This window comes from Papio anubis, chromosome 10 (genome assembly GCF_008728515.1).
Source record: "Papio anubis isolate 15944 chromosome 10, Panubis1.0, whole genome shotgun sequence".
NCBI lineage: Eukaryota > Metazoa > Chordata > Mammalia > Primates > Cercopithecidae > Papio > Papio anubis.
This window is the reverse complement of record NC_044985.1, coordinates 41,287,427-41,315,327: the sequence shown is the minus strand read 5'-3', so window position 1 is coordinate 41,315,327 and position 27,901 is coordinate 41,287,427. Positions and strand designations below refer to the sequence as shown.

Sequence of the window (27,901 nt, the reverse complement as noted above, 5' to 3'; positions counted from 1 at the left end):
ACAAGAAGTGAACTTTAACAAAATAATATTCATAAATAATATCCCTGATTACAGAATATTAATATATTCTTTATTGCAAATTAGGAAAAGGTGTTGAAAAATGTAAAAATCATCTTTATTCCCATACCTCAGAGATAACCGCTATTAATATTTGAATGTGTTTCATTCTATTTATTTCAATGCATGTATAAAAATTGAGCACATATCCTGTATCTTTAATTATTTTACTTTTCATATTTATAGTGAGCAAGTTCCAATCTAAATATTACTAAAAAGGAGGATATTACTTGATTTGGGGGTGTTTAGTCTATTTCTGTTTTTTACTTTAGTGAATAATAACTCTGTAATGGAAGTTTTAAAGAAACTTTTGTGTTTATTTCATGTAGAAGTAGAAATACAACCACAAATATCATAAATGTTTTTAAGACTTGAGATAAATATTTCAGATTGCACATCTAAGAGTTTGTACCAACTGATACTCCACTAACTGTGTATGAAGATAAAATTTCATTGACCAACCCCCCAACCATTTCTGGGTGTTATAACTTACAACATCATTTCCAATTTGGCAAGTGAAAATTATGTCTTTGCATTAATTTTCTGTTTTGATTATTAGGGAGATTTAAACTTTTCATGTTTATTGACAGCTTTTCTTTCTCTGTTCATCTACTTTGTTCATTTTTCTGTTGAAATTATCAGGCCCAAGAAATAATTGATTGAAAAGGAAAAATTAGTGTAGTAACCAATATGGGAGTTAATGTTCCAGATACATCTACCCGTTCATTATGTATGGATACCATTTTTTTTTTATTTTAACAAAAATATCTATCTTGATTTGGAGCTGCTGATTTTATCACCTTAGTGTGGCAGTGTCACTACCAAGGAAAACGTTAATCAGAACCAGAAAGTTGTGAGAAACACTGAAAGCTATTTTTAAGGAGTGTGGTTTGTGCCTTAAATGTTGAGCTCTGAATAGCCCATAACTTGTAATAGCAGGAGCTTAATTTTGGGGTGTTCTTTTTTTTCCTTTTTTTTTTTTTTTTTTAAACATCTGTTGTGTGTTAAATGTGTTATCTAGAATATCTGTTTTTAAAATTTTCATAATAATCCTGTGAGATAGGAATTATTATCCCTACTTCATCAGTGCATGGACAGATTTAGAGAGGTGTGGTAACCTCTCAGGCTGCACAGCAGGGTTAGGGGTGACTCAGGATTAGAACTACAGATAGGCATCTTCCAAAGTGCAGGATCTTTTTTACTGCACCTTGCTGAATTCCAACAATGTTAAACTCAGACATACCTAGAAACAAGGTTTTCGTTTGTTTCTTTACTATAGTTTTTTTTTTGTTTGTTTTGTTTTATATCACTATTAAAGAAGCAACAAGACTTAGACGACCTACCTTAGACTTTCCTTTTCTTCTGGCTAATATGAATTCTTTGAGACTTTTTGGAGGTCCTATAACTTCTTTCTTATGTTTCCTTACTTTTATACTTTTATGTCTTGAAATATATTTGGGCAGCTGCAAAAAAGAAACAGGCAATTACGTTACTTAACAGTATCTTGATAGATAAAAGGAACCAGGAGAAGCCAGGTAACCTACCTTCTTTTTTTAGTTTATTTTTATTTTTTGAGACTGTCTTTTTTTATCACCCAGGCTGGAGTGCAGTGGTGCAATCTCGACTCACTGCAACCTCTGCCTCCCAGGTTCAAGTGATTCTCGTGCCTCAGCCTCCTGAGTAACTGGGATTACAGAAGCCTGCCACCATGCCTGGCTAATTTTATATTTTTAGTAGAGATGGGGTTTCACCATGTTGGCTAGGCTGGTCTCGAACTCCTGACCTCAAGTGATCCACCCACCTCAGCCTCCCAAAGTGCTGGAATTACAGGTGCAAGCCACTGCACCTGGCCAGTAACCTACCTTCTGAAATAGTTATGATAATTCCTAGAAGTCTAAGAATTATATTTTAAAAAAGCATTGTGGATTTTTAAAATGTGCTCCCCATTCATCAGCTCCCTTTCCCACCCATCTTCTTTGAAGGGAGTGGTAGGTGATGCTGCCCTTTTTATGTTTGCACAGTATATGAGTTCTTCATATTATCCAGGCTAAACTTTTGAGCCTCATGGTCAATGTTGGAAAGATGCTCAGCTAGGATCAGCCTTGATGAAACAAAAAGATCCTTCCAAATCACTTGTCCTCCTCTTCCCTTTTCAACTCTGAGCTTGCCACTCTATTTTTTAGCTAGATCAGCTTCTTAGGATAGTTTCCTTTTATTTCTAGATTGAGAATTATCTATTCTTTACCATATCTGATCATATATAAATATGAAGCTGTGGATTGTGGTAAAAATTTCTGACGAGTGAGCCCCTGAGAACCCTTGAGGACTTTACCTTTTCAATTTTCTTTGCTACTTTCATTCTAAACTTGAGACAGACAGTTCTGTTTTTGTATCTCTTCAGTCCTGTAACTGCATAATATGACTATTAATTGTTGATTACTTACTGGTTACTTTTAATTGCTTCTGCTTAACAAGTCAGAGCTTTCTTAGCTTTTAGTTTGGAACTTAATATTTTTTGTGGTTAATTGTTTTTTTGCATTTCATGGCATATTTCCCAAATAGATTGATTATGCCATATACTCCTTTCATCACTGAACTCTGCTCTTCTCTCGTTTGGTTTCTATGTTCTCTACTTTAATAGAGTTTGAAAACACAAAACTAAATCTCACTGACTGAACAGACCTTCAAAATATGAACTCTGATTATTCATGTCAGTCTTTATCAGAATACATTATTCTCCTGAACAGTTTTCTTCCCTAACTGTGATTCTAGGGCAACAACTTGGTTTTCTGGGTATGCTGTCACTCCTGTTGCTCTTTCTGATACTGGATGGTGGCCATTGATGCCTTCTGCTTTTAGGGTTATAGAATGTTACAACTGAAAGGCACATTAGAGATCATTTAATTGAATTCTTTCTTAAACAGATCAGTTGAACACGTAAGACCCAGAGGCCATATTACTAGAACTAGGATTAGAACCCCAAGTCTCTTAACTTGTTCTCTAAATGCCCTGGACTGGATTAGGGATCCTGTGGTGTTTTTTCTTTACACAGGTTCACTTCTCCATGCTACAGAGTAGCAATCCCTGCTTACCACTGCAAGATATTGCTGGAAATAGTATCCTTCAGGAGTTGATAATAATTGGTAATCATTTCCTGTAGAAACAGTGTTAAAAGTGTATGGTGTATTCTCTATCAGGAGTTAATCATCAAGTAAATCATAGACTTGACAAGCAATATATTGAGCACAAGACTGTACTAATTTAGAAAATGCATACTATCTTCCAAGTTCTGTAAAATAGACCAACGTGTGCAGGCTGATCAAATACACTGTTAAGATTTGTGCTCCAGTACTGATGGAGGCATTGCCAAGTGAATTTCTGGTAGGTGAACATCTATCTAGAGTGAGTTTGTTGAGCCAGGAAAGCTCAGCAGCTCTGTTCCCTGGGCAGAGATGTGCCTTGTTAGCTAGACACCTGGTCGGCCATTATTAGCTTTCTCTGTTGCTTGGAGTGGGTGGCTATTATTATTCAGCTTTTTTTTGTTTGTTTTTGAACTCAGGCTGGAGTGCATTGGCGCCATCTCGGCTCACTGCAAGCTTCGCCTCTCGGGTTCACGCCCTTCTCCTGCCTTAGCCTACCGAGTAGCCGGAACTACAGGCGCCCACCACCACGCCCAGCTAATTTTTTGTATTTTTAGTAGAGATGGGGTTTCACTGTGTTAGCCAGGATGGTCTCAGTCTCCTGATCTCATGATCCGCCTGCCTTGGCCTCCCAAAGTGCTGGGATTACAGGCGTGAGCCACTGTGCCCGGACTATTCAGCTTTTTTCAGTTTCCAGAATATTCCATATTGAGTAAAAATAGCACTACAGAAAATTGCCCCTTCCACTTGAGACAGCATTTCCATGTGGAGTATGGCCATTCATTGTGAACACAATAGGTTGGAATAATAACAGGTTGGACACTCAGCTCCACTTTCTGATGCAGTCAACCCCTAGATTAATAATTTTTATTAGAAAAAGGCTGTTAAAGCTGGGCGGGTGACTCACGCCTGCAGTCCCAGCACTTTGGGAGGCCGAGATGGATGGATCATTTGAGGTCAGGAGTTCGAGACCAGCCTGGCCAACATGGTGGAAACCCTACCTCTACTAAAAATACAAAATTAGCCGAGCTTGGTGGTGAGCGCCTGTAATCCCAGCTACTCGGAAGGCTGAGGCAGGAGAATCACTTGAAACCAGGAGGTGGAGGTTGCAGTGAGGCGAGGTTGTGCCACTGTACTCCAGTATGGGCGACAGAGTGAGACTTCATTAAAAAAAAAAAAAAAAGACCATTAAAAGAAATAAAAGAAATGTAACATTATAAAATGCAATTATATTTATCCACATTTGAAATTTTTAAAAAGATATCCTTGAGTTTGGTAAAGTCAGACCTTAATTCTGGGATTTATGTCTTTACTTTCTTAATTGGTATTATAATGCTCTTTTTTCCTTTTTTAATGTGAGCTATTTTATTGTTTTCTTTTAATAAATATTTTAATTAACAAATCATAATTGTATATATTTGTGAGGTATAATGTGTTGTTTTGATATGTATACAGTGTGAAATGATTAAATCATGTGAATTGACTTCTTTTTTGAAATGATGGTAATAGAGGATGCTTTTTTTTTTTTTTTTTAGATGGAGTCTCACTGTGTTGCCCAGGCTGGAGTGCAGTGGTGCAGTATTGGCTCACTGCAAGCTCCGCCTCTTGGGTTCACACCATTCTCCTGCCTCAGCCTCCCGAGTAGCTGGGACTACAGGCGCCCGCCACCATGCCCGGCTAATTTTTTGTATTTTTAGTAGAGATGGGGTTTCACCATGTTAGCCAGGATGGTCTGGATCTCCTGACCTCATGATCTGCCCGCTTTGGCCTCCCAAAGTGCTGGGATTACAGGCATGAGCCACCGATTTTTTTTTTTTCAATGTTCTTCCTTGACAACACAAAAATTTGATGTAACCCTTGGTTGGGTCCCCAAATTATTTTTGAAATTTTACTGGTCAGTGTAATTTCCAAATCTGGTAACCACCATTATCAGGTATGATTTTATGTGAGCGTAAATATAACAGCTATAAGACCAAGAGGACCTACGTGAATATGCAAATAATTATAAAATAATAATAATAATTATTATTATTATTTTGAGACAGAGTCTCGCTCTGTCGCCCAGGCTGAAGTTCAGTGGCGCAATCTCGGCTCACTGCAAGCTCCGCCTACCGGGTTCACGCCATTCTCCTGCCTCAGCCTCCCGAGTAGCTGGGACTACAGGCGCCCGCCGCCATGCCCGGCTAATTTTTTGTATTTTTAGTAGGGTTTGTATTTTTAGACAGTGTTTCACCGTGTTGGCCAGGATGGTCTCGATCCCCTGACCTCGTGATCCGCCCGTCTCGGCCTCCCAAGAATATACAAATTATAATACACATTAAGGGCTTATCAGTTTCTCATTTCTTCTTACAATTTGGAAAGACTTCACTGGCAATATTTGGATAGGTGGAATCTTTTGGTTCAAACAAGAGATTTCTCTCAATAAATACCGGTCTAGCAAGTCCTCCCAGGCTAAAATGGTGATCTTCAAGGGTGCTGGAGAGTGGAGGGCCACTATTTCCAAATGAAAAAGCGTCATCAAATCATCACCGCATTGATTTGCTTCTAGACAAGGCATTTTATTTTAAAATTTCAAATAACAAAATCGAGAGTGTGACATTTTATGGTTATTTTAAAGACACACAGGTTTTAAAAATGCTTGAGAAATGCTAATCCTGAGTGGAGGTCATTCTGTAAAAAATAGCCTGCGTCCTGCCTCTGCTGCCACTAGATGGTACCCTGGTGCGCCGGGAAGCCGTCGGAGCACGTTGCGCTGCCCTCGGGCAGGTGGCTGAGCCCCGCGGGAGCTGTCGTTGGGGCCGAATTCACTGCACCAAGGTCCAGCGGACAGCTAGGGCGTCCCGGCGACCCCAGGGTGCCCGTTCGCAAATTCATCAGACGAAGGGGAGGCGGAAGCCGCTGACCGCTGCTCTGGGGTAGGGCTCCGAGCTCCAACCTGCAAGTCCAGGCAAGGGGAGCTCCGCGGGGGTGGGTCGGGGTGCCAAGGTCATTGTTGGGGTGGGGAGCGGGCTGGGGACCGAGAATGGAGTTCCACTGGGGCAGTGAGTGTTACCAAACCCGTTGACAAACTGAGGGCAGTTAGTGTCCATGCGGTGCCGCCTCGCAGCAGGAGGTATTTCCACACTGCCTGGTGGGGGAGGACTGCCGCGGTTTCCTCAGGCTGGTGGGTGCTCTCTGGACCGTCTTGGAGGACTACTGAGAGGATGGGCTGGGACTCGTCCTCCAAACGGCAGGAAGGGTGAACAGGTATGCTTCTCAAGATTCACCTCCAAGAAACTTTCCCGCCCCTGCCCCTATCTCTTACCCTCAGCACCAGCCGGATTCAGTAGTGCTTCACTTCTGTGTCCCAACGCAGCTCACAGCTCCTAGATGTGTCCCTGGCTCAGTTTACCACACTGTCCTAACATCCTTTAACCTACACGGTCAAGTTGCTTTAGTGCATACCTTTTCTCTCTCCTCTCTCCCTCCCTCCCTGCCTTGACTCTTTGCCAAAGAGTTTGGCATATAGTAAAGTACTCTTTAAATAATGGTTTAAAAAATTTATCTAAAGACTTGCCATAAAGTAATTCACTTACTACTGTCAAGGAGATTTGTATATTATCTATGATTTGGATGATCCATGTCAAAATTGCATATATATTTAAGTGTCTAAGAAACAGATCAGAAACTGGAAGAAAATATTGACTAGAAAATATCTGGATGGGAGATTTTCTAAGCTTTAAAGCAAAATAAATTGCAGAGTAAAATATTGATAGACACAGTTTATGTCTATCATGTTATTAGGATTTTAATGAGAACATCACTATGCATATCTAGTGTGAAACTCCACAAAGTAATATTTGGAGAGGTTGTATACAGTAGTGGTTTGGGGGATTTGGGATTAAGGGTGATGTATTTTATTTTACTTCCTTCTTTATGTGTATTACCTGACTTCTTTTTGACAAGGGGTAAGTATCTTTCCGCCCCCTACCCCCCAAATAATGAAGGTAATGTGTTAGGGAAAAAGCAAATAAATATGAAAGTGGGAAAAGCTATATGTAACACATATGACAAAGGATTTCTATATCTATTCTATATTTCTATTCTGTTCTATTCTATTCTATTCTATTCTATTCTATCCTATTCTATCCTATCTTTATAAAAACCTCTTTCAAACTGAGAATGAACTTTAAAATTCATCCAAGAGATAAATAGCATGGACAAAAATTTCTTCTGTATTTTGCAGTTTTCTACAATTTGTAATTCAATACATCTTTATTGAATTTTACCACACTGCCAGACCCTATTCTAAATGTTGGGGAAGTGATAGTAGATAAAACAGGAGAAAGGCCCTGCCCTCATGAAATTTTCATTCTAGTGGGGCTAATCCAATTAAAAAAGCGAATTATAGATTGTGATACGTAGCAGGAAGGATGGGGAGCAGATCCTTGAGCAAGGGTAGTCACTGAAGATTTCTCTGAGGTGGTGACATTTGAGCTAAGACCTGGAGAATGAGAAGAAAGGGGAGAGCACTACAGGTAAAGGGAACAAGATGAGTAAAGGCCATGAGGTGGGAAACTTGTTATATCACAGCTGCGAAAAGGAGACAAGTGCTCCGGAAGGCTGAGTTATGAGAGATGGTTGGATGAGTGGGATGAACCCAGACTATTAGCCTATCAGGTCATGATAATGATTGTGGATTTTGCTTTATTCTAAATGTAATTGGAATCCATTAAACACCAATATTCTCCAAAGCAGAAGACAGTAGATTAAGAAACCCCAACTACTGGGGAACAGTTTGATGAGGAACCATTTAGGCTGCCAGGGTAAGAAAATAACCTTTCAAACCAAGCAAGAATTGTATGTGAGGAGTGGCAGAGGAAACGTGTCCTGTGATTGGGAATACTCTTTTCTTTGACCCTTCAAATAGGGTCTGTTTTTTCCCCTACATGGCTGCAAAGTCTAAACTGGGCCAGAGGACTCCAGATAGGCTGTATCCTCCTTAAGGAAACAAAGATTAAGCCTTGGAAACACTGCTGTATACCCAAGAGCAGTTATCACCAACTGCCACCCCTGCTAGCCTGTTGCCCACTCATGCCTTGACTTCCAAAGGCAGGAAGGAGAAGGCTGCCATCTTCCTATCTAAGAATCCTGCATTTTCATCCTTTCAAAGGGATGTTTTAAGAGAATCCACACAAATAATTTTGTCACGAACCATTTTGATTATATTGTATCCCTTTATGGTTGATTACTAATTGTCCCACACTGGAGGAGCTTAGCAGCAAAGGTTATTAATGGTATTTCTGGAAAAAGCCTTCTTTGAAAGGTGAAACTTTCAGTTAATCACCACGCTGATAAGCAAAAATGCCAAATAGAAATTTTCCCGTTAAGTTTTAAAATTGCACTAAAAGCTTTGTGACATTGTGCCATCATACGTGTCCTTTCCATATGTATTCAAAGTTTTGAGGCAATAAGTAAATAAATAACATCATTCTAGTCAGTTTTAAGCTCTAATTGCTGTCAGCCATTGAAATATTTTTGGGAAACGTTTTCATATCTACTTAGTAGAATGTAGAGTATTCAGATTGCTGAAGTGTGGTGCTCTTTTGAGTTGCTTTTGGTCTTGCATACCGTTTCTGTGATCCTGTGGATACTAAGATTGAGGGACTCAGCAACAGTCTCTAGATGTCTCACATAACTCAGAGAGGCTATGAACATTTTCAGGCCTCCATCACTTTCGCCCCATCACCCCCAAATTTCATGCTGATATTGGAAAGAACATTCAATTCTCGTGTAGTACATATAGTACAAGATAAACAATCTTTAACATTAATTGGAGAAGTTTTGCTGATTTAGAAACCAGTAGAATTCTCTCACCCTCTGAAACAGCAGCGTGTGAATTTGGGGGCACAGAACAATCCTGTTCACATCCCTAACCCCAGCTCTCTCTTTTCATCTGTCATAGGTAATCCTTAAGTCACTTATATTGAGAACTGTGACACAAGTTCAGAGTAGCAGAGGACTAGAGAACTGGAGGGGTCTTTAGAAGTCTTCTAGCCTGCTTCTTGACCTCCTCATTTTACAGGTGAGGAAGATAAGATCTAGAGAGATTGGGGAACTTGTCTAAAGTCTCAGGTGGCTGGTGGTCAGGTGAGCTAAAACCTCGAGTTTCAATCAATGTTGCCTTTGGACTGAGAAAATTCCAAATGGTTAGTACGAATAATTTACAATGCTGAACTCTAACTAAATTGAGCACTACAGCTGAAAGTTTAAGCAGTTCTCCTGGACAGAATCCCTGCTGGTTTCATTCCTTCTCAGCTCTAAACCTTCTTTAATGGGGAACGTAATTGCTACTTTGTGCAAAGTTTTTCTTTGTGATGGGTGTCTTCCCTTATTTGTGGAGTTCTGAAATTTTTGGTTGCAGCCTGAGAAGGAGTATTTCTACCAGCTGAATCTTTATTGAAAGCTCATTTGACCTAAAAGTTTGCATTTATATTGACCATATTTTATTAATGCTATTTTCATTCTTTGTTCTATTTTTCCTTACCATTAAGAAAGGCGAATGCTTTGAAATGACCACATGACAAGAAAATAAAATTTTGACAAGGAATAGAAGAGGAAGCTAGATCTTTGCCTGATTTTCTTTGACCCTGTCTGGCTTTCCTTCAGATTTACTAGTGCTAGTTTTCCTGGCTTCTTTCCTGCTGCTGTACTTTTCATATTCAGCACACTGAAAAGCTTGAATTGTTCCCTTTGTTAACTCAGAAGCCTGCAAATGATGAAAAGATTACATATTCAGCAGGTCAAATCCGAGACGGTTTTCTGAATTAAAAAAAATATTTTGCGTTTCATAGCCTGGTCTAAAACTAGAGAAACTGAATAAACTGATGTCTGGAAAAGAAGAAAGAGTTTATGTCAGATGTTTATGTTAAGCACTGGTTAATTTTAGCATATAGACCCCAAACATAGGGAACATAGTAATATGTAACCAACATATTGAAAATACTGTCTAATTCAAAGCACCTAATATTTGCCAAATAAATATTTGGCTTTCTAATAAGAATAGCACATAAATGCAGATCAACGAATTTGGTTCTTTTTTGTAGTCAGATGGTTTTTATATTTCTGGACACCAGGGTGTGCTAGCCATCACATGTAAATATGGATGAATATTTATTTTCTGGTTGGTTAGGAATGTGCACATCCTTTAGTTGATGTGGGTAACAGATGTCTTGTGGGTAACAGATGTCTTGCCTTTTAGAGACGAATTGGCAGAGTGGATAAAAGGGGATAATTAAAGGGGTAGGAGGAGACAAAAGCAAAGTACAATCTTCCTTGTGGTGAAAAATCTAATAAACCTCCTTATTATGGGTAATTGTTTTCCTTCTTCAACCTCATTTGCTGCCCCTTTCCATAGGACTCAAGTACATTGTAATGGGAAAGTATAAAATAAACATGAGACAAGACTACTGCCTGCTAACAACCAGATTTGTTCTGTCACAGAATATTGTAGTATAATTAACTCAATGAACATCAGTTTTTTTTTGGAAAAGACAAAATACGAAATCATGTCTAATCACTAATGGCAACTTATATTGTAATTGGCAGCACAAAGGTTCTATGTTGAGGATGGTTAATATAAATATAGTTGAATTATATGTCAAATGCAGTGATATAGTGGACTGGTGCGAAATGAAATATGAGAGTCTGAGTATGTTGTATGTTACTTATTCATCTTAGGTCCTATTTAGTTTGCTGTTTGTTCGCTGTCAGTCCTATCGTACTGCCAGCTGAACTGGAATAAATGGGAACATTTAGCAGATGTTTGAAGCCATTATCATTAACAAATCCTCAATTTTGCCAGTGTTTTTCATCATGCAAGATTTAAAGTAAGGTGTCACTTTGTGTCTTAACTATATCACCTAGGTATATATTATTCTTATGATTTGTACCTTTTACTTTTAACCAAAGTAAATTTTTATAGCTTGTTAAACATTTAGTGAATATCTGCATAATTCCTTGCTAAGAACTATTATGTAATCATTTTTATAAGGAGCCAGTAGTGCTTCAAAAAGAAAGTATCAGATTATGTACTCAGAGCCTTACTTAATACAGAATTTAGATAAAGCTGTAAGGTGAGATTATTTATTTTAGATGCAAGGCACATGATACTGAATTTTATTTGACTGCATGTCCCCTCAGAAAATAGGTAGGTAGAATTCGTTTCAAAAACACCAACTGTGTTTTAAAGGCTATTAGGATAATACCGATCAGAATCCTAGTTTTCAATTGTTAATTCGTTAACAGCTTCTTTCTGCTGCATTAGAATTCTATTTTTTTCACAATTGCTAGAAATTTGTGGGGTGGGAGAATTGTTCACATACCCATTTTTTTTTTATGGCACCTTTCATGAGTAAGGTGCCATTAAAAATGGTACCTTTGCTTGACTAGTCCAGAGACTGTTACATAAGTCAGTCACTTTATCTTTTTCAGCCTCATTTTGTTATATATGAAATGGAGATAGTGACAACTAACTCCCACAGTTGCAGTGGGATTATATGAGATGATGAATGCATGTGAAACTAACATATATTTAATTGTTGAGTGCTTTATGTTTGTCTTCACTCAGCAGATTCATATTCTTTAGTTGGTTGTGTCAGTTGCTAAGCTTCTCTTGGAAATAGAGCGTCCAAGGAGATTCTGATGAAATGTCTAGTGACAAATGGTTTGAGATTGTGTGTTGGAAGAGTTACTCTTTTTCCTACCTTTAGCCCCTTAAAATATGAAAGTGAAGAATAACCATAGTTCAGCAATTGAGTTAACATTAAATGAGTTTTCCTATTTTGTAATTGTAGATTTCCATAAGGTGTAAATAAGTACGGTCATAAAATATTGGTGTTATGTAAGAGTTTAAGATTTTTAGACCCACTTTCCCTATGCTATTCATTTTCTATTTTCAGAGAACAACATTGAGACTCTGTAAGGTTAAATGTCTTCTCCAAAGTCAATCAGCAAGTTAGTGACAGAGTGAGGGCTGGAACTTTTGTCTTTTCCTGAATTCTTTGGCTGGACCGTCACCAGATACTACCTGCTGTGTGACCATCTAGAATCTAGTCTGGGTCATTAAAAGAAGGAGAGCAGTCAAATCACTCTTGACAGAGCAGAAAGAGATGCATTTCTTTATTATGGCTTTTAAATGGTCTCTGCACCCTAGTTCATTTGGCTATTCCTTTATGGGTTACAAATGTATTTTGATTGTTTTGCTTGTTTGCATAAGGCAACTGGCTTTACCTCCTTCAGTAGTAGGAGAGATAGTCCCTAAGTCTTTATATAGTATTTCCTATGTGCCAGAGATTTGTCTAAGGGCTTTACACAGGTTAACTAATTTATGCTCCACAACAACGTTATGAGGAGATATATTATTATTAGTCCTGCCTTTCATATAAGAAAATGGAGGTACAGGAGACAAAGTAATGCCTAAGATTGCAAAGCCAGTATAATCAAATTTCTAAGATTGGAACTGGAGAATGCTAGAAAGATTTCATTGTCAGTAGAAACCTAGGTGAATGGTTGCCCATGAGTTCTCTTTTTGCAAGGAAAGTGCCTTGAAACATGTTCTAAAGCACTAGATTTTATCTATATAGCTCTATAGAATCCCCATCAAGTTAGAATATGTGGTTCTTCTGTATCACATAAATATTGATGACAAAGTATATTTATTAATGTTGATCACCACTGGAATAAATAGGAAAGTGAGCTGTTAGGCTTGGTTCAGTGTTGATAACAAAACAGTATTTTATTTTAAGATTGTATTTCCCTTAGGATACCAGTATTAAAAATGTTTTTAGAAATGATGCTTCATCAGTTAAGAAAAATTATTGATAGAAGAGAATAATTTATATATGATTGATATAGAATTTGTTCTTTGTTAAATATTCAGTTATATAGGAATAGTACCCATTTTTGCTCCCATATCTGTATTTGAAGTTAAGTAAAAGTTGTCATTTATGTATCAAATATTTTACAAGTGTAAAATCAACTTCCATTTGAACGATTAGCAATTTAAAACTTTAGTTTTACTGACAATGATTATATAGTAAAAATTTGCACATTTAGATAATTATGGGAGGACAGTTGTGATTTAACGAAAAGTTCATAACATTAATAATATATTTATTTATTTTTGTTTTTGTTGCATTTGCTTTTGGGGTCTTAGTCATAAATGTTTTACCTAGGGAATGTTGAGAATAGTTTGTCTTTGTAGGTTTTCTTCTAGAATTTTTCTTGTTTTAGGGCTTAGAGTTAAGTCTTTAATTCATCTTGAGTTAATTTTTGTATAATGTGAGAGGAGGATCCAGTTTCTTCTACGCGTAGCTATCCACTGTTCCAAGCACCATTTATTGAATAGAATATCCTTACCCCAGTGTGTGTTTTTGTATGCTTTGTCGGAGATCAGTTGGTTGTAAGTATGTAGCTTTATTTCTGGATTCTCTAATCTGTTTCATTGGTCTATGTGTCTACTTTTATACCAGTACCATGCCATTTTGGTTACTGTAGCCCTGTATTTATAGAATAATTTGAAGTTGGGTAATGTGATGCTTCCAGATTTGTGCTTTTTGCTTAGGATTACTTTGGCTATTCAGGCTCTTTTTTGATTCCATAAAAATTTTAGGATTTTTTTTTCTAATTCTGTGAAAAATGATGTATTTTGATAGGAATTGCACTGAATCTGTAGAATGCTTTGGGCAGCATGGTCATTTTCACAATATTGATTCTTCCAATCTATGAGCATTGATGTTTTTCGATATGTTTGTGTCATCTATATCTCTGCACAAAGAAATAATAGAATAAACAGATAACCTATGGAATGGCAGAAAATATTTGCAAAGTATACATCCAAAAAAGGATGTATCCAGAATCTACAAGGAACTCAAGAGAATCAGCAAGAAAAAAGCAAATAATCCCATTAAAAAGTGGGCAAATGACATGAACAAACACTTCTCAAAAGAAGACATACAAATGGCTAACAAATATATGAAAAAATGTTCAACACCGCTAATCACCAGGGAAATGCAAATTAAAATAACAGTGAGATATCAGCTTACCCCAGCCAGAATGGTCACCATTAAAAAGTCAAAAAACAATAGATGTTGGTGTGGATATGGTGAAAAGCAAATGCTTATACCCTGCTGATGGGAATTTAAATTATTACAATGTCTATGGAAAACAGTATGGAGAGTTCTCAAAGAACTAAAAATGGAACTGCCATTTGATCCAGCAATCCCACTATTGGGTTATCAAAAAGATACCTGCACATGTATGTTTATGTCAGCACAGTTCACATTGCAAAGATACAGCATCAACATAAGTGCCCATCAACCGATAAATGAATAAAAACATGTGTGTATGTGTATGTGCATATATATATATATATGCACACATGTATATATGCGCACACGTATATATACACACACGTATATATATACACACACGTATATATATGGTGTGTATGTTTGTGTGTGTGTGTGTGTATACCATAGACTACAACTCAGCCATAAAAAAGAATGAAATAATGTCTTTTGCAGCGACTTTTGATGGAAATGGAGGCCATTATCCTAAGTGAAGTAACTCAAAAGCAGAAAACAAAATACTGTATGTCCTCACTAAGAAGAGGGAGCTAAGCTATGAGTATGCAAAGGCAAACAGGGAGATGTAAAGGATATTGGAGACTCAGGAGGTGGGAGAGGGTGGGAGGGAGGTTAGGAATGAAAAATTATCTATTAAGTACAATGTACACTATTCAGGTGATGGGTACACTGAAAGCTGAGACTTCATTGTTATACAGTTCACCCATGTAACCCAAAACAACTTGTACTCCTAAAGCTATTGAAATTTAAAGAATTTTAAAACAGTAATACAAAGCTTATTTAGTATTATGCTATTTAGAAACAATATATTTAAATAAAATTTGAATAAATAACTCACAACCACTAGATACTTCATGCTGATGAATATTTTACATCAAAACATAAATAGGCACTGCTTTGGACATGTGACTTAGTGGTGACTGTGTGTGTGTGTGTGTGTGTGTGTGTGTGTGTAATAAGTGGAGAATGTTGGAGAGGTGTAGATAGTGAACAGATTAGTTTAACAAAGTGTAATTTTTCACAGTTGTATTGGTATCGATATTCTAAATTCTATTATTGGTGTGCCTTACTTTATGGACTGGATGTGTGAATTAAAGAAAATTACCTGAAGGTCATGGTGTCTGTTCAAATGATTCATTCTAATATATGTTCTTTAGTGAAGAGGGGAAATATAGTGGCTCACCAATGTCTTAAAGGAACTATGACAACAATTGTGTTAAAGTATCACAGAAAATAAATATAAAGTGTCACAACTATTTTTTAGAGACATAAATGTCTATGGTTAGCTTTGCGTTTAGCACATTTGCTTAAAAGTTTAAAGGAAGGAGGGCAAATGAACAGAACACACTGAATTGTTTGGTTACACAGCTGCCATAACCCCACTTTAATGTTCTGTGAGTGTTGCTGGACAGCTCCTCTTGGTTGCTGTGATACTGTTTCCTAGCATTTCCTAGGAGCTATTGATTTAGGAATGAGCTGATTGAACTTAATAAGGGGGTATTTAGAGCATGGATGGGAAAAATGCTTTAAATATAGTAGCAACTGAATAAATCACAAAAATATTAGCAATAGTAAATGATAATTGGACAGGATGTTTAGTGAAATACATGATGGAGCGGGAGTAAGAGCTTAGCATGTGTTTAGCAAGTGTTTTTATTTAAACCCCTTTTCCATTTTCATTAAGATTGAATTTATATTCTGAGGTATTATCAAGTAAAGTAGCATGATGTCTTTTGTATTTTAAATCTTTTTACCTTACTCTTTCCAGGACTGAAGTGTGTATGTCTTTTGTGTGATTCTTCAAACTTTACCTGCCAAACAGAAGGAGCATGTTGGGCATCAGTCATGCTAACCAATGGAAAAGAACAGGTGATCAAATCCTGTGTCTCCCTTCCAGAACTGAATGCTCAAGTCTTCTGTCATAGTTCCAACAATGTTACCAAAACCGAATGCTGCTTCACAGATTTTTGCAACAACATAACACTGCACCTTCCAACAGGTAAGGGGTTTATCTTTCTTCATTCCAAATTTAATTTTACTCTTGGAAAACTATAAGAAATGGTAGGAATCAAACTGTCTGATGTTTCTTTAAATAAGAAAATCTGTTTTACAGTTCTGTTTTTGATTTTGGCTGGTAAAATTCTCTAGAGTCTACTGAGGTTGAGTTTTTAAAAAATTGCACATCATTGTCAAAACATTGACAACAATGTAACAATTTTGAGGAAATTTGTCCACGTGATGTATTTTTGAAATGATTAATGGACCTAAAGTCAAATGTAAATTTTTTTGGATTTTTAAAAAAGAAATTGAGATCGCTTCTCGGCCTTTTGGCTGAGATCACGTGTAAAAGACATTGAGAAATATACTGAGAAGAAAAAGAGCATAACTAAAAATAGCAGATTGCCAACTTTTCTGGGGACAGAATCTTTTTTTCAGGGGCATCCTCTGCATATCTTCTCCATCTACCCACATTCAAGTAAGAGCACACCTCAGAGAGATAGAGGCAGAGTGGAATTTGACCTTTCATCATTGTTCAGATATTTTTCTGCCTTTCGTCCAATTATACAGTGCTTTACCCCAATTTATAAGATGCTAAAAATCCTGATCTGGCCCTTTATCAGTAACTGGGATCTGAAACTTTGGGAGACATTAAGGGGCATGTAATTCTGACTTTAAAACTAGTTTACGATGTGAAAATAATCCTGCTATTGAACTTCTTTAATATTTTTAATATAACAATAATTTAATGATTATCAATATAGATGTATCTATACAGAGATACATATACTTCCTTACAAATTAACATTTTAAGGCAATGTTATCCAAGCTCAGGTGTTCATATGTCATCATATCAGTATACCACTAACGTACTTTTTACCTATTTTTAAAATAAGCTAACCGCCTTTTAATTGAAAAACATTTATTGTATAAAATATAGTATCACTATCACAAATTTAAAAACTTGCCCTAAATAGAAGATAACTATGTAAACAAACAAAAAATGCTCCTGCATTTCAGTTAGGTATTTGCATTTTCTCCTTTTTAAAACAGAGAAGACAGAAGAATAAGACATATTAGCAGGAAATGAGACTTTTTGTTACAAAATCCAAAAAAACTAAGAGAATAAGAGAAGGAATCATAACATGACTCAGTGTTATTTAATATCATGTTTGTTTGCCATCCCAATTCATCTCAGAAAAACTCTTAAAGTAATTCCACGTACCACCACTAGTACTTATCCCAATCCTTGGAAACACTGTTGTAAGCCATTATCATGTATATTGCAACCTCAAAAGTTATACTTGGCATATTTCATCCCTGAACGCTACTTGCAGTCATGGATTTTAGACCATATTTATTCTTTCTATCTCAGATTCCATAGACTTCCTTGCTTTGGTAGTTATCTGGGATCTATTATGGGCACTTGTTTCCTTACGTTTTATCTCCCAGTTTATCTGTGCACCAGAGACACCCTAAAGTGAAGGTTCCTTATGTTTGATGGTCTTCTCCATAGCCAAATACAAAGGATTTTAGGGGTAAAAAAGAGTCTCCTCATTAGCTGTGGCAGTGACTTGTAATATGTCTTGCCAATAGTGAATGATCCTCAAGACTATATTCTTTAACTACAATAAAAGGTATTAGAGGGCAAGATGTCTCATATGCAATTGGGCAAATCAAACGTACTCAGTGCAGCTAGAATGTAGGTCCTTCCCAACCTAACTGTAAGCACTGCCAAAGTACTGACAGGTCTATATGTTCTACCTTTAAGTTAATCAGTAACCAGTCTTTCTTTTTCAAAAATCAACTTTATTAAGGTCTAATTTAGGCATAATAAAATGCCCATGTTTTATTATTTATTTATTTATTTACAAAAAATAGTTTCTTTATCGAGAATGTGTGTGATGAACAGTGGGAGGACAGTGGGTGATTAGATCTGGGTAATTAGTATATTCATCATCTCAAACCTTTATCATTTAAAATGCACAGATTTTAACTATATAGTTTGATGAGTTTAGACACATACATATGCCCTTGTAACCACCACCACATCTCCATTACCTCAAAATGTTCTCAGTCCCACTTCCACCAGGGCTAGACCACTGATCTATTTTCTGTCATTGTAGATTGGATTTATTTTTCCTAGAGTTTCCCATGAAAGGAGTCATTATAAAACTTCTTTTTGAGGGGGGAGGAATTGGCTTTCTTCAGTCAGAATAATGTTTTTGAGATTCATTCATGTTGCTGAGTTTATCAGTAGTTTACTCCTTTTATTGCTGAATAATGTCCCACTCTACATATATATTACAAGTTTAAAAAATCCATTCATCCATTGATGTGCATTCAGGTGGTTTCCATGTGGAGGCTATTATTCGCAAAGCTGTTATGAGCATTCACGTACAAGCCTTTGGATATGTGCTTTTATTTCTCTTTGAAAATACCTAAGGGTGGAACTGCAGGGTCACATGATAAGTATATGTTTAACTTTATAGTCTCCCAAATAGTTTTCAGACTGCTTATAATATTTTATATCTCTAACAGAAATGTGTGATAGTTTCAGTTAGTACGTATTGTTGCCAACACTTGGTATAATCAGTCTTTAATTTTAGTTATTCAAGGGTTTTGTGTTGGTATTTTATTGTGGTTTTAATTTGCATTTCCCAATAATTAATAATGTTAAATTATTTTTTCATGTGCATATTAGTCATCATTTATGTATCTTCCTCTGTGTAGTGTCTATTTGAGTGTTTATTAAAAATTGAGTTTTTTTGGCCATGTGTGGTGGCTCATGCCTGTAATCCCAGCACTTTGGGAGGCCAAGGCGAGCAGATCACAAGGTCTGGAGATCGAGACCATCCTGGCTAACACAGTGAAACCCCGTCTCTACTAAAAATACAAAAAAAAAAAAAAAAAAAAAGAAAAAAAAATTAGCTGGGTGTGGTGGCAGGCGCCTGTAGTCCCAGCTACTCGGAAGGCTGAGGCAGGAGAATGGCGTGAACCTGGGAGGCGGGGTTTTTTTTTTTTATCTTTTTCTGGTTGAATTGGAAGAGTTCTTTATATATTCTGAATACCAGTCCTTTATCACATAGATAAATTGTGACTATTTTCTTCCATTCTGTGGTTTGCCAGTCTGTTTTCTTGAAGCTATTTTTTACAGAGCACAAGGCTGAAATTTTGATGAAGTCTGATTTATTTTTTTTAAATAATTATGATAGTTTACTAGTTTCATGTCCTGAGTTTTTGTCTACCCAAAATTCATATATATTTTTATGTTTTCTTCCAGAAGTTTTAATATTTTAGTTTTTACAATTAGTTTCAATTTTTACATTCAGTTTCAACTTAATTTGTGTTATTATGTGAGGTTAAGGTGGAATTTTATTTTTTCCATATGGATTTGAAGTTGTTCTAGCATCATTTATTGAAAGTCTATGCTTTACTCATTGAGTGATGGTTGCACTTTGGTTGAAAATAAAGTTACTTGATATATGTGGGTATATTTCTGGCCTCTTTCTTCTGTTCAATTGTTCTATATGCCTTATAGTATCACCAAACTGTTTTGATTATTGTAGTTTTATAGTAAGTATTGAAATCAGGTTTTGTGAATTCTCCAACTTTGTTTTTCCAGATTAATTTGCCTATTATCCTTTGCATTTTAATCTAAATTTTAGAATCCACTTGACAATTTCTACAAGAATACCTGCTGAGATTTTGATTAAACTGAGTTGAATATATAGATTAATTTGCAGAAAATAATCATGTTCACAATATTGAACTTTTAATCCATGAACCTAGTATTTTTTTTTTCTTCACCTATTTAGTTCTCTAGTTACTCTTAGCAGTGCTTTGTAGTTATCAGAGAACAGGTCTTATAAATATTTTGTTGACTTTATCTCTAGTGCATGTTTTTGATGCTATTGTGAATGGTATTTTAAATATCTCAATTTCTAAATGTTAACTGCTAGTATATGATAATAAAATTAATTTTCCTTTTATCTTATTTATGATTTCCTGAAAGCTTGTGAAAATAACTTATAGACTTGGTGCGGTGGCTCACACCTGTAGTCCCAGCACTTTGGGAGGCTGAGGCGGGCAGATCACTTGAGGTTGGAAGTGTGAGACCAGCCTGGCCAACATGGCGAAACTCCATCTCTACTAAAAATTAGCCAGGCGTGGTGGCACATGACTGTAGTCCCAGCTACTTGGGAAGCTGAGGCGGGAGAATCACTGGAACCCAGGAGGCAGAGGTTGCAGTGAGCCGAGGTCGTGCCACACTGCTCTCCAGTCTGGGTGACAGAGTGAGACACTGTTAAAAAAAAAATAAGGAAGGAAAGAAAGAGAGAGAGAGAGAGACAGAGAGAGAGAGAGAGAAGGAAAGAAAGAAAAGAAAGAAAGAAAGAAAGAAAAAGAAAGGAAGGAAAAGAACTTATATTAGTTCTAGTAGCTTCTTTTTTTCTAGATTCTTTGGCATTTTCTGCATACATAATCATCTTATCAATGAATATAGACCATTTTATATCTTCTGTTCGGATATATAGAAGATACAGAATTTTATTTCTTTTCCTTGAGTTTTTGAACTGAATGGGACTGCCAATATAATGATGAATAGGAGTGGTGAGAGTGAAGATCCTTGCCTTTTTCCTGATTCTAGGAGGAGAGCATTCAATCTTTTACCCTTAAGTATGTTGTTAACTGTGGGCTTTTTGTAGATTCCTATTATCAATTGAGGGAATTTACTTGTATTCCTAGTTTGGTGAAAGTTTCTCTTTAAAATCATGAATGGATATTACATTTTTAAAAAGTAGCTTCATGAGTTTATTGAGATTATCGTGTGATTTTTCTTCCTTAGTCTGTTCATATGATGGATTGCATTAATTGGTTTTCAAATGTTATCTATAATAGGGAAGATATGTGTTGTCTGGCCACTAATTAATGTCTACGAGAAATGCCATGTAACATTTAATTGAATTTAAGCTTCTTTTTAATTAAAAAAATTTTTAAGACAGTGTGTTACTCCATGACTCACTGCAGCGTTGAACTCCTGGGCTCGAGTGATCTTTCTACCTTAGCCTCTTGAGTAGGTGGGACTACAGGTAATGCCACCACACCTGGCTCATTTCAAAACAAAAAAATTTTTTTTGAGATGGGGTCCTACACTGTTGCCCAGGCTTATCTTAAACTCATGGCCTTAAGCAATCTGCTGCTTCAGCCTCCCGAAGTGCTGGGATTAGAGGTATGAGCCACTGTACCTGGCCAGATGCAAACCTTTTTATTTGAAAAAGTTGGGGACTTTCAGGCTGAGTACTAGATGATGAAGCTAGTGCCAACAGCTCCACTATTTCTGTGTCATCGCTGAGTGTGATTGACATCTCCCCCTCTGCATGTAGGGATTTGTCAATTTCGAAGTGATCACAAAACAGGAAATATAGAAATGTACTCTGAAAAGTAGACAGTGATATTTCTACAGTACTTGATAGTCTGCATCATGTCCATGTGCAGTAGAAGAAAGGTCAGGAGGTGACCAGAAGAGGTTGGACAAAATCTCGGACTTCCCTTTACAGTTTCACCTGAAAGCCAAGTGGATTCTTGCCTCTCTGACTCTTTCATCAGTCACCCCACATGGTGGGGTCATTTCTAAGGGTAGCTGACTTGATGTAAGTGCAGTAACTCAGTCTCATGCTTCAGCTGGTCCTCTCTTCTGTACTTAGATCCTATTTGTTATGGTGGGGACTTTGCTTTATTTTTTTGTGTGTGTGACAAAATTTTTCTCCTGACTAGAGCTCATGACTCCCCTCCCCTCTTCCTTTAGTAGGTGTGTATCCTTACAGTGGTTTCTGTCTGTGAGGCCCCTAATCCGTCCCCCGCAGTTCTCACAATTCCTTCCTGATTTCGTGTAATTTCGGCCTCCTGTCTCTATTCAACATGTCTCTTAAACCCTTTTTGCATATTTTCTAATTTTTGTATCTTTGATGATTTCAGTATCTATAGTCTCTGTGGGTTTGGTTCTGCTGTTTTTGGTTCTGCTGTTTTTGGTTCTGCTGTTTTGGTGACTTCTTTCCTTGTGTTTTTTAATGATTTATTTTATTGCGAGCTCATGGTCTTGGGAAACCTTATCTGGAGGAAAGTTTTGAAGCCTGTATTTAAAATTTGTTCCTCCAGAGAAGATTTATATTAGCTTCTGCCAGCTGTTTCGGGGGGTGTTACCAACCCAAAACCATTCAGTGTTTTGATTAGGTTTTTTGGGGCAATGTAATGGAGTGAATTCTGACTCTAAGCCTCCCTGTAAGGGATACGCACTTGTAGTGAGGAAATCTCAGATTTTTTTTCTTTTGTCTTTTTTCTGCTTTACCCAAAGTCAGACTTGAGACACACAAGCATATACCCTATCTCTCTCTGTAGAACTTTTTGTTTTGTTGTTTTGTTTTGTTTTCATGGCAGTGCCATTCTTAGTTGTCTGATTTATGCAAGAATCACTGATCTGACCTTTTACTGTTTCAGGAACCATGCTTTATTTCCCAGCCTCGTGATACAATGTGCTAAACTAAGCACTTCACCACCAAGAGCTGGCAGATGCCTCCAGGGTCAAGGCAGCCACAGTGCTCAATCCCCTTTCTGGATTTGTACTTTATTCTTGGCTGTCGAGCAATTCATTTATTTTTGCACCAGCTTTATCATAAAATAGAAAAAAATTATTGATATTTTATTCAGCATTTTTATGTGTACTGTAGCAAGAAGGGTTTCTGTGGACATCTAAAGTGTAACTTGGCAAAAATGGAAATTCTAAGATAGTTTATTTTTGAAATGATGCTGGCATAATTATCTATCCATCTGGAAGAAAACAAGACTGTACCACAGTGTCATACCATATACAAAAATAAATTACAGCTTGATTAAATATCTAATTGTGAAATATAAAACAATTTAAATGTCAGAGAAAAATTTAGAAAAAAAGATTTTTTATGACTTTATAGTATGGAAGCTGTTCTTAAATAAGACAGGAAACCCAGCTGCTATAAAAGGAGAAGAAAGATATAATTGACTTGATGAAAACTAAAATAAAAATGAATGACAAAAGATAACATAAATAAAACCAGAAAACAATTTAAATATTGGGTGGAAATGTAGAAATATTTGTAGTATATATGACTGGAAAAAGATAACTATTTAAAAGATAAAGAGGGCGTGTGTGTGTGTGTGTGTCTGTGTCTGTGTATGTGTATGTGTTAATTGCAAGATGGGTTGGGGAAAGAGAGAGGGTATATGAGAGAGACTGAGAAAGGGAAAATGCTAAATGAACAAAAAATGAGAGGGCATAAACAAATTTTACAGAGGAGAAAATCTAAATGGTCAAATACCGAAAAGATGTTTAACCTCACTATTAGCTGGGATTCCATTTTTCCCACCTATTAGATGGGCAAAAGTTAAAAAAATGTTGTATCAGCCAGAACATTTTTAAATAAAAGTATCCAAAACTTAGATAATAATATCTTAATAAGGAAATTCAGTGGCTCACATGGCAATAAATCTGGAAGTAGTCAGGGTCTATTGTTTGTTAATAAAGAGGCTTGACAATGTCACCAGCCTACTTCCATATTTCAGTACTTCCGACAACCAAGCATACAAGGATGCGAGGCAGTATGAATAAGGACAGCAGAAAAGAGCATATACCAGAAACCGACGATGGCGTCATATATTGGAATTAACAGACAAAAATTATGTCTGTTTTCCAAATGTAAAGAAACAAAAGGCAAACTTGAAAATATTTTTAGAGAATAGGAAGCCATTAAAAAGTGAACTGGCAGATTTAAAGAAGCACAGAAGAAAACTCTTAAAAATAGAAAATACAATAACTCATTTACCAAACTTTGGGATGGGTTTAAGAACAGTTAGCATAAGAATGATTGAGGAGAGAAATAGGGGTCTTAAATACAGGTCAGAAGAAATAATTTTGTATGCAGTACACGGAGAATAGAAATGGAATGTATAGAAGAGAGGATGACAAACAGAGGAAAGTGAAAGAAGAGCTAACACATGCTTTCACATAGGAGTCCAAAAGAGAGGGGAGAGAAAATGGGGCAAAAGCGGTACCTGCAAAGATAACAGCTCAAACATTTCCAGCATGGAGAACACTGGTCCCCAACTCCAAGAAAGTCAATGAATATCAATAGGACAAATAAAAAGACTTCCAAAGCTTAACACATTATAGTAAAACTACAGAACACCAAAGACAAAGGGAATTCCTAAAAGTTGACAGAGGAAAAAAGTTAATTAGAGCAGAATTTAATTTAATGTTCATCAGTTTAATTGAATATAATGTTAAGTTCTATTTAACATTAAATTTAACATTAAATTCAGTTAAACTCAATTTAACATTAAATTCGAGTAAATAGATTAACATTAAATTCAGCTCCTTTGAATTGTCTTAATTAAATTCAATTAAATTGAATTAAATGTTAATCAATGAACATTTATTAACATGTTAACCCAGGTAGAATTAACATTGTCTTCTCAATAGCAAGAAGTGAAAAGAGAAACAGTGCAATTATATATGCAATATTTTGAAAGAAAATAGCTAGTAACAGAATTCTATATCCAGCAAAAATATCTTTAAAGAAGGAGGGTAAGGAAGAGGCCCTTGTAAAGTAACAGAAATAGAGTGAGTTTGCTATTAGTGACACCTTGATAAAGGAAATTCTGAAGGATGTACTTCAGGCAGAAAGAAAGTAACACCAAAGTTCTGACACGCAAGGAGGAACGAAAAGCAAAGAAAGTGAGAATATGTGACTAATTCTCAAGAATATTATTGACAATAACAGCAATAATCAGGGCTTTAAAAATATTAATGTAAACCATTCAGTGTAATAATGGCATACTGGATATGTCAGGAGAGGGGCCAATGGAGTTAAAATGTTCTAAAGACCTTATTCTGTCTAGGAGAAGGGTAAAAGATATTTTTAAGCATTAATGCTTTAAAATGTGCCTGTTGTCATTTCTATGTTACTTTTAAAAGAATAGAACGTGAGTATATTCTTTCTAGTCTTTGGTAGGGAAGAATGGAATAATAAAAACAATCCAAAAAGTGTCAAGAGGTCTGGGCACGGTGGCTCATGCCTGTAATCCCAATGCTTTGAGAGGCCGAGGTGGGAGTATTGCTTGAGCCCAAGAGTTTGAGATCAGCCTGGGCAACATGGCAAGACCCTGTTTCTACAAAAAAAAATTTTTTAAAGTAGTCAGGCGTGGTGGCGTGTGCCTGTGGTCCCAGCTACTTGAGAAGCTGAGGCAGGAAGCTTGCTTGAGCCCGGAGGTCAAGGATGCAGTAAGCCATGCTCCCACCATTGCACTCCAACCTGGGTGCCACTGCACTGCAGCCTGGGCAGGAGCATGAGACCCTATCTCCAAAACAAAAACAAAAACAAAACAAAACAAACTGACAGAAAAACCAAAAGAAGTCAAGAAAAGAGAAAAGGAAGCACACAGAAGATGTGACAAAGAGAGAGCACCCAAATATGTCAGTAATAATTAAATGTAAATAGTTTAATGTAGACTCAGCATTCCAGTTAAAAAACAATGATTATCAAAGTGTGGAAAACAAATTCAATTAAATGTTTAAAATACGTATCTAAAATGAAAGTTTACAGAAATGTTGAAATTATTATGATGGTAAATATATACTATACATATATTAAACAAACAAAAGTGTTAGTTTACTTAAATTAATAGAAGACAAAACAGAATGTAATGCAAAAAAATTACTAGAGTTTAAAAATGTCACTTTTTCACAGCTGAAGTTTCAGTTTACCAGGGATTTTTAAAGAAAGCTAAATTTCTATGTACTTAAGAATGAAGTCTCAAAAATAAAGAAAATATTTACAGATCTATAAGGATAAATAGAAAAGTCCACAATCTCAGAGGGAGATTTCAACATAACCACTGTCTTGGTAATTGATATTACAGTAGATTTTTTTTAAATTAGGAGAATATACAGAGTTGAAACAATATGATTTATGAACAACCTACTTTTTCAAAAATTATAATTTACTGAACCTGAACAGTCCTGTGACATTAAAGAACTTGAATCATTTATAAAATGGGCAGTAATATATGTATTTTCATTAAGAAAATTTCAAAGCCCAGAAGGCTCTACCAGAAAGTTGTGCTAAACTTCAAGGAACAGGTAATTCTTACACAAACTCTTCCAAAGCAAAGACAAGGAGGAATCTCATTTTATGCATAAATTTGATATCAAAACCAAACGAAGTATAGAAAAGGAAAAGTACAAGCCATTCTCATTCATGAACGTGTATGAAAGCATCCTAACTTTGACCTGGAACCATATAGGAAGTGAGACTCTGGGAGCCATAGTTCAAGTTTACCCGAGTTAACAAGAAAATGATCAAGCACAATGATAGACCTATTTTTTAAGGCAAAGAAATGATTATTCCAGGCCGGGCATGGTGGCTCATGCCTGTAATCCCAGCACTTTGGGAGGCTGAGGCGGGTGGAATCCAAGGTCAAAAGATGGAGACCAGACTGGCCAACATGGTGAAATCCCGTCTCTACTAAAAATACAAAAATTAGCAGGGCATGGTGGTGCATGCCTGTATTCCCAGCTACTAAGGAGGCTGAGTCAGGAGAATTGCTTGAACCCGGGAGGTGGAGGTTGCAGTGAGCCAAGATTGAGCCATTGCACTCCAACCTGGCCACAGAGTGAGACTCCGTCTCAAAAAAAAAAAAAAAAAAAAAAAAAAAAAGGAAATAATTATTCCTCAAGCCAACATAATGGTTGTCCTGGGGGAAGGGATAAGGTTGTGATCCTGTGGGAGTTTCTCAGAATGGGGGTGCCAGTGTTGAGCAGAGAGGGGATTTACATGGACATTTATAATTATTTGTTATATTCTACCTATATATTGTACATAATTTTCTGTATATTCATTATATTTCACAACAAAAGAAGAATAAAACATCAAGTTTCAAAGTAATGTGTGAGTATAGGTAAATCTATGGAAGGTTACACATTCTGTTAATATCCAGAGTAGGTTTTGGAGACAGCTGACAGGCAAAGGACGTTCTTTAACTCTTCCCTTATCAATTTGTATAGTGTCTGGCTTGTTTTGTTGCACATATATTCTTTTTCTAATAAAAAAGCCTAATGAGTCAAAAGTTAATATGACTATAAATAAGTGTATCCAAGACATCTGGTTTTCTTCCATACCCATTTCACAGGAGAACTTAGACTTTTTAGCTGGTTATGTGGCTGTCTCCCTAACAGATAATATTTTCAGCTACTCTTGCAGCTAAATGTGGTAATGTAACTAAGCTCTGGCTAATTAGATAAATGGCAGTGTTTTGGAGGACTTTGGAGAAGACTCATTAAAACAGCACTGGTGGCCAGACATAATGTTTCACACCTGTAATCCTAGCACTTTGGGAAGCCCAGGCAGGAGGATCTGTTTAGCCTAGGAGTTCAAGACCAGCCTTGGCCAGATGGTGAAACTGCATCTCTACAAAAAATAAAGGAATTAGGCTGGGTGCAGTGGCTCAAGCCTGTAATCCCAGCATTTTGGGAGGCCAAGGTGGGTGGAT

The 27,901-nt window shown here is 36.5% G+C and overlaps 1 protein-coding gene across 3 annotated transcripts in view; it reads left to right on the top strand.

The window, feature by feature from the left end:
• ACVR1C (activin A receptor type 1C) overlaps positions 1–27,901 on the top strand; it is a 92,129-nt gene that overhangs the window by 25,921 nt on the left and 38,307 nt on the right. For 2 of the 3 annotated variants that reach the window (XM_003907497.3, XM_017946544.3), the window contains exon 2: positions 16,092–16,322. In XM_003907497.3, the coding sequence (XP_003907546.1) occupies positions 16,092–16,322 (231 nt within the window). Of the gene's footprint in view, positions 1–8,487; positions 9,262–16,091; positions 16,323–27,901 lie in introns of those variants that run through there. The other variant, XM_031651270.1, reaches the window with a different exon arrangement.